General features: G+C 33.5%; 1 protein-coding gene and 1 pseudogene across 1 annotated transcript; both read right to left on the bottom strand.

The window, feature by feature from the left end:
• Positions 1-969: 969 nt before the first annotated feature.
• LOC113344928 (probable polygalacturonase At3g15720) lies at positions 970-2,863 on the bottom strand. The gene is made up of 8 exons (XM_026588803.1): positions 2,819-2,863; positions 2,601-2,738; positions 2,246-2,419; positions 1,941-2,148; positions 1,768-1,849; positions 1,563-1,671; positions 1,284-1,397; positions 970-1,191 (listed from the first exon to the last, which is right to left on the bottom strand). Exons 1-8 carry the CDS (start codon positions 2,861-2,863, stop codon positions 970-972), a joined length of 1,092 nt encoding a protein of 363 aa, XP_026444588.1.
• A 3,823-nt stretch (positions 2,864-6,686) lies between these two features.
• On the bottom strand, positions 6,687-8,233 carry LOC113344929 (annotated as a pseudogene).
• Positions 8,234-8,629: the final 396 nt, after the last annotated feature.

Raw genomic sequence — 8,629 nt, forward strand, 5'->3', positions numbered from 1 at the left:
TATGAATGAAATACCACATGCTGTCTGTGAGACGGAGGTCGCGAGTTTTAGAGTCTAGTAGTTCGCATATATATTATAAAAAGACGTGGTGTCTGTCTAGCCTGTTGAATCCGACCATCGATTTCGTCATCCGACGACACGGATATAAAGTTGTGCGAGGGATATTTTCGAGCCTATGATCGGGAGACAAGAAAAAAATTGAGGTTTCCTAATACAACTGTGTTTCTCAAAAACGACGTATGTTATATTACTTGCGGGAAAAAAAGAAAGAAAAAACGATTTCTGTTTATAGATCAGATACCAGAGTTAGCTGGATTTCCTAATCCGTGTTTCTTCCATTCAGGGATATCATTGTGCACCCTCTATATAAGAAGCCTTCACATCCTTTACAAGCATACATAGTTTTTCTTTTTGACAGACCCTCTTCTCTTGTGAACCAATCGTGTTCAGATCTGTGTTTACAATCAATGTGAGGTGCTCCATTATTCAACCTTAAATCTATGTGATTCCTTTAAATAATATAAAAAGGCTAACACAAAAATTGTTTTACAATTCCATCTCGATCGTGGATTTCCTAATTATATTATGGGATCTTGACTCACTGTTTTGTTGTTTCGTTTCAGGTAGACAAACAAATTCTTAATAGGTATGTATTTGATTTCTCTCTAACCTCTTTGCTTTCCATGTTGTTTCTTTTTGTGTGTCTGTGTAATTTTGTTCGGGAAGAATCAGAGTTTTTGTATCGGTGATTTGGTTGTTTTTCTATGTCATGGACTACATCCTGGGTAAGCCACCCCTACCTCCGTCATTGCATATTCCACTGAACATAAAGAAACTACAAATAGAAACAATGAACAGTTGGAAACAAAATATTGATAATATTTTATTAATGAAATAAAGGATATATGAGGTTCTTTGAAACAAACAAAAAATAAAAATACACTTTTCTGCCCGATGCAAAGAAACAAATTATGTTAAGCAAGGAACATTAGGATATGTCTCAGTGGCTGTTCCACGAGCATTGACGCAATTAGAAGAGGCTATGGATTTTGTTGATTGTATGTTGATGTTTTTCATGATGATGTTTGTGCAAGGGACAACCGCACTGCAATTCAAATTAATTACTATATCATTTGTCGAAGTTCCGTTAATTCCACTGAACGTTACATCGCTAATCGCAACAGCAGACGCCTGTAATGCATATAATGAACTTCTGAGAACTTGGAAAACTAACTATCTTTGATTCATCATATAATTAAATGTTTCATTAAGTAACTTCTTACTTCTACCGAGCGGTGGACGTCACTGAAGTAGTGTTGATCAATAACTATAGGATTATATACTTCTGAGAGAGTAATCTGATCAAATGATATTTTTCTGGCAAATCCTTGGCCTCCCTGGAAAAAAATCAATGTAAATATGAAAATTAATTTTACTTTAAAAAGATGAAAATTAAAAAACATGCTAAATAAGATTACGATTGATTACTTTTCGAAGAAACAATAATATTTGTTTTCACTGGCGGATTTTCAAAATAGTAGAGGGTGGTGTTATATACTCACTTCCCATGTCTTTATCCTTGCACCATTCATAGTTCCAGAAAAATGAACATTTTGAACATGCACTTCTTCAACTGTGTCCTCTTTTCCATTACCTCCTAAGCTTCCAATACTGTAAAAATACATAAATCGTAAATTAATTATAACCTGATCAGTGAAAGAAATATTATCGTTTATGGAAATTTGAAAGTATAAAATGTTCATCAACCTTATGCCATGTCCAGGACCACAATTCACGTCGGTAATATTGATAAACTTGCATCCTCCATTGATAGCAACACAATCATCACCTAAGTAATTACACGAATTAAGTTAATACCTTTCTAAATTTGATCCCATTTAATGGGGCTATACATGTAAATAAAATTTAATTAAGTTTACCGGTTCCAATGGAAGAGTGTTCGATACGGATGTTTTGTGAAAGACTGATGTCAATACCATCAGTATTATGACTATCTTCAGGAGCGTTTATGGTTATGTGAGAAATGAGCACGTTATTACAGTCGCATATAGAGATGTGATTTCGTTGGCTATTCACATGCGCCAACCAGCTCAATTGACCATTATTACAATTTTTCAATGTTAATGCCTACATAAAATAAAAGAATATTATCAAACGTGTGAATTGTACCAATTTTAGAAGATAATCCCACCAGTATTTTTTTGGAAATTGTAAATCTTGTTACCGATGGTCTGTCTTTATCAGGTAGATCCCACCAATCTGAACCTCGACCGTCGATTCGACCTGATCCGTTTATTGCTAGACCATTCACATTGCTGAATGTGATCCAACTATCAGTGGGTTGGGGTTTTCCACCGCTCCAACCATCCCTTGTAGGTGCAATAATATCCCCATCAACCTGGGAGTAAAAATATATATTGTCAATATTGATTCCCTGAGCCATATCTAGTACTTGAATTAGTAAAATTGTATGAATAATTATAAACATATTAATAAAATGAATCAAATACAAGAAATTAATATTCGTAAAAGTTCAGAACAAGTATATATCATATAACATCATCATTTCTTTAATTTACCTGTACAGAAGGGTTTTGTAATTCGCAAGGACCATCAAAGCTTATACGACTCACTAAGAACGTTTTTCCCTTAGGTATGACAAGGAATGCATTAGCTCCGGATGTACTACACATCCTTGTCCATGCATCTAGAAAAGCCTGCAGAGATCGTCATAATCACGTTAAAATATGAAGATAAATAAATAAATTAATTAAGTCATTAGTTCCGGATGTATTACTTGGTAGTCGTCTGCAATGCCATCTCCAATGGCGTTATAGTCCATGACATTGAAAACGGGATTATCATCGTTACCCAATGAATTTTTTAAACTATATTTACTCGCACCAATCTCCTTCCCTTGGACTACGCCTAGTGAACAGCATATCACCCAAAAAATGCGAAAAACCCCCTGAACAAGAACCGTTATTATCATGAGATGTTTATAAAAATATGAAAAAAAATAATATACTGATTTGGTCGTATTAATTATAATATTCATGTTTGTACTCTCGTACATATATTCTTACAAGAGATTAATATTAAACTCCATGAAAAGTATAAAAACTGGCAATTTTTTTTACTTACGAACGATCAGTAATATTCATTGTTCAAATTAAAGAAGAGAAAAGAAAAATTATAAAAAAACAATAAAATCTCCACCAACAAATACTAAACTATGGTCATCCCATTGATGAAGAGATAGGACATGTATAGAAATCAAGAAAGAATAGAAAATAGAAAATTTCTCACCATCGATTAGAAAGAAATAATAGATCGATCGCCGTATAAATATTTGTATATAGAAAATAAACATATACTGTGTTCTGTGTAGTATAATTTTATTGTCTTATGTTGTTGGGTATATATATACATAGATATACGTAGAGTAGGTGAAGTTTTCAATGTATTTTAAGAAAGAAACTTAAAGACACTGTGAATACATAGTTGGTAATAAGATTCCTAAGAATCTTCATCAACATATTAACAAGATGCATGAATTACAGCTTTAAAAACAACTAAAGAAAATAGGATGAATTTAATCTCTAATATATATGGTAGTATTTTTATTACAATAATAATACCATATTTAAACCCCTGGGTTTTTCATATTTGAAATATTAATTCTTTCATATTTGAAATCTTAATACTAAATGTTAATAGTTAGTGAGTAATGAATACTAAATTGCTAAATGTGTACCTCTATTTGAGTTAGATATGGGTAATATTACTGAAAACCTTTGGCTGGTCGAAGGAAGCTTTTCGGAAGTCACTGAAACAAATGGAGGGGGGGGGGGGGGGGATATTACGACTATTGCTATCCTGATGATAGATCCATTCGAACACCACAATAAGATTCTTTCTCGACGAGCGAGAATGAGAGTTTTGGGTGAGATTTGTACTCTTCTAATATTTAGGAGTGTAGTGAATACAGAATATAAGACCAAAAAAGAAATATATCTTTCTAGAGTTATTACTCACTTGTATTTTCATCGATATTTTTCTTCAGTTTCTGCCGTTATAAATTAGTGCGATGTAATGAAGTTTTCTTTTTCCCTTTCTTTGATTGTACAAGCAACGGAAAGTTAAGAACAATAAATTAGGATGATGTAATGCAGATGTGATTGTGCTACAGTGGTAAAATCGTTGGATGATAACATCAACTACCTAAATACGAACTCGTGGGCATCGGGGGATACCAAGTCAAGTTTAGGTTTAGGTATAGAGAAAGAAGAGTTTAGGAGAAACAATTATTAATCTTTGTTATATATATGATTGTACAATAAGAACATATATTTATACAGATTATAACCTAGAATTCTAGAACAATAAAAGACTTGTAATACAAGTATTTCCTAACTTAAGACTTCCTAGAACACAAGGACTTTATACGTATAATACATTCTAGAATATTGTGAAAAGTGTAGCTTGAATATCACGTCACAGATGTTGTCCTAACATATACAGTAGATCTCTTCGAGGTTTAAACTTTAACATATAATTTTTGGGATTTAACCATATCTAAAATAAAATAAAAAATAGCAACAAGTTACCTAGGTAAATAGAAAGATTTGATGTATGAATATATTCCTCCGGTCACCTGTTTTGAGCTACATAAAAAGCAAGGCTTTCACATCTAAAAAAAAAAAAGAATGAGTAAGAAGGAATGGATGTAAATTGGGACGGGGCCAGCACTTTTTTGACACAACACGTTAAAATTCAAGCACAATACGGCACAACATGTGACCGGCCCAGCACGGGCGCAACACGTTTGTTTAATGTGTTATGTTGTGCCTGAAAAATAGGCACATCAGTACGGCACAACACGCAGCGCGTGTTAGCACGCGGCACAACACAGCACGACACACGAAGAACGCACGCCGCGTCATGCATAAAATACAACACAATGCATCACATTCGATGCATGTTTCACAAAAGAACATTGTTTTAGCCAATTTCTGATATTTTATTTTCGTTATGCTAATTTATTTATGTAATAATACATGTACTAACTAAAACATCTCAACAATATATATTTTGGAAAACATAAAATAAGTGTGCTAGCACAGCACAACACGAAACAACTCGTTTATTTTTTTTGGCACAGCACAACACGACACGCCATTTAGCACAACACAACACGTCTGAATCTCTGGTACAACCCAACACAGCACAAAAAGCGCTAAGCACGTGACTTCGTGGGCTGGGATGTACCGGGCCGGCACGTTTTTACACCTCTAGATGAATCCTTTAAAAGTTTTTTTGAGGGATAACAAATACTCCCTCCATCCCATAAAAGGTGGATAGATGAATGAAATACCGCATGCTGTCTGTGGAACGGAGGTCGCGAGTTTTAGAGCCTAGTAGTTCATATCTATATTATAAAAAGAAGTGGTGTCTGTCTAGCCTGTTGAATCCGACCATCGATTTCGTTATCCGACGACATAGATATAAAGTTGTGCGAGGGATATTTTCGAGCCTACGATCGGGAGACAAGACAAACATTGCGGTTTCCTAATACAACTGTGTTTCTCAAAAACGACGTTAATTTTATTACTTGCGGGAAAAAAAAGAAAGAAAAAACAATTTCCATTTATAGATCAGATAACATAGTTAGCTGGATTTCCTAATCCGTGTTTCTTCCATTCAGGGATATCATTGTGCACCCTCTATATAAGAAGCCTTCGCATCCTTTACAAGCATACATAGTTTTTCTTTTTGACAGACCCTCTTCTCTTGTGAACCAATCGTGTTCAGATCTGTGTTTACAATCAATATGAGGTGCGTTATTATTCAACCTTAAATCTATGTGATTCCTTTCAATAATATAAAAAGGATAATACAAAAATTCTTTTACAATTCCATCTCCATCGTGGCTTTCCTAATTATATTATGGGATCTTGACTCACAGTTTTGTTGTTTCGTTTCAGGTTGACAAACGAATTCTTAATAGGTATGTATTTGATTTCTCTCTAACCTCTTTGCTTTCCATGTTGTTTCTTTTTGTGTGTGTGTGTAATTTTGTTCGAGAAGAATCAGAGTTTTTGTATCGGTGATTTGGTTGTTTTTCTATGTCATGGACTACAGCTTGGGGAAGCCACCCCTACCTCCGTCACTGCATATTCCACTGAACAGAAAGAAACTAAAATTAGAAACAACGAACAGTCGGAAACAAAATATTGATAAGATTTTATTAATGAGATAAAGGATATATGAGGTTCTTTGAAACAAAAAAAAACACTTTTCTGCCTGATGCAAAGAAACAAATTATGTTAAGCAAGAAACATTAGGAGATGTCTCAGTGGTTGTTCCACGAGCATTGACGCAATTAGAAGAGGCTATGGATTTTGTTGATTGTATGTTGATGTTGTTCATGATGATGTTTGTGCAAGGTACAACCGCACTGCAATTCAACTTAATTACTATATCATTTGTCGAAGTTCCGTTAATTCCACTGAATGTTACATCGCTAATCGCAATATCAGACGCCTGTAATGCATATAATGAACTTGTTAGAACTTGTAAAACTAACTATCTTTGATTCATCATATAAATAAATGTTTCATTAAGTAACTTCTTACTTCTACCGAGCGGTGGACGTCACTGAATTAGTGTTGATCAATGACTATAGGATTATATACTTTTGCGAGAGTAATCTGATCGAATAATATTTTTCTTGCAAATCCTTGGCCTACCTAAAAAAAATCAATGTAAATATGAAAATTAATTTTATTTTAAAAAGATGAAAATTAAAAAACATGCTAAATAAGATTACGATTGATTACTTTTCTAAGATACAATAATATTTGTTTTCACTGGCGGATTTTCAAAGTAGTAGAGGGTGGTGTTATATACTCACTTCCCATGTCTTTATCCTTGCACTATTCATAGTTCCAGAAAAATGAACATTTTGAACATGCACTTTTTCAACTGTGTCCTCTTTTCCATTACCTCCTAAACTTCCAATACTGTAAAAAGACATAAATCGTAAATTAATTATAACCTGATCAATGAAAGAAATATTACCGTTTATGGAAATTTGAAAGTATAAAATGTTCATCAACCTTATGCCATGTCCAGGACCACAATTCACGTGATAAACTTGCATCCTCCATTGATAGCAACACAATCATCACCTAAGTAATTACACGAATTAAGTTAATACCTTTCTAAATTTGATCCCATTTAAAGGGGCTATACATGTGAATAAAATTTAATTAAGTTTACCGGTTCCAATGGAAGAGTGTTCGATACGGATGTTTTGTGAAAGACTGATGTCAATACCATCAGTATTATGACTATTTTCAGAAGCGTTTATGGTTATGTGAGAAATGAGCACGTTATTACATTCGCATATAGAAATATGATTTCTTTGGTTATTCACATGCGCCAACCAGCTCAATTGACCATTATTACAATTTTCCAATGTTAATGCCTACATAAAATCAAAGAATATTATCAAACGTGTGAATTGTACAAATTTTAGAAGATAATCCCACCAGTATTTTTTTGGCAATTGTAAATCTTGTTACCGATGGCTGTCTTTATCAGGTAGATCCCACCAATCTGAACCTCGACCGTCGATTCGACCTGATCCGTTTATTGCTAGACCATTCACATTACTGAATGTGATCCAACTATCAGTAGGTTGGGGTTTTCCACTGCTCCAACCATCCCTTGTAGGTGCAATAATATCCCCATCAACCTGGGAGTAAAAATATATATTGTCAATATTGATTCCCTGAGCCATATCTAGTACTTGAATTAATAAGATGGTATGAATAGTTACAAACATATTAATGAAATGAATCAAATACAAGAAATTAACATTCATAAAAAGTCAGAACAAGTATATATATCATATAACATCATCATTTATTTAATTTACCTGTAAAAAAGGGGTTTGTAATGCGCAAGGATCATCAAAGATTATACGACTCACTAAGAACGTTTTTCCCTTTGGTATGACAAGGATTGCATTAGCTCCGGCTGTACTACACATCCTTGTCCATGCATCTAGAAAATCCTACATAGATCGTCATAATCACGTTAAAATATGCAGATAAATAAATAAATAAATAAATAAAGTCATTAGTTTCGGCTGTATTACTTGGTAGTCGTCTGCAATGCCATCTCCAATGGTGTTATAATCCATGACATTGAAAACAGGATTATCATCGTTACCCAATGAATTTTTTAAACCATATTTACTCGCACCAATCTCCTTCCCTTGGACTACGCCTAGTGAACAACATATCACCCAAAAAATGCGAAAAAAAACCCCTGAACAAGAACCGTTTTTATCATGAGATGTTTATAAAAATATGAAAAAAATAATATACTGATTTGGTCGTATTAATCATAATATTCATGTTGGTACTCTCGTACATATATGCTTACAAGAGATTAATATTAAACTCCGTGAAAAATATAAAAACTGGCATTTTTTTTAATTACGAACGATCGGTAATATTCATTGTTCAAATTAAAAAAGATAAAAGAAAATTATAAAAAATTATAAAATCTCCACCAACAAATACTAAACTATGGT

Source organism: Papaver somniferum, unplaced genomic scaffold (assembly GCF_003573695.1).
Source record: "Papaver somniferum cultivar HN1 unplaced genomic scaffold, ASM357369v1 unplaced-scaffold_80, whole genome shotgun sequence".
Taxonomy (NCBI): Eukaryota; Viridiplantae; Streptophyta; class Magnoliopsida; order Ranunculales; family Papaveraceae; genus Papaver; species Papaver somniferum.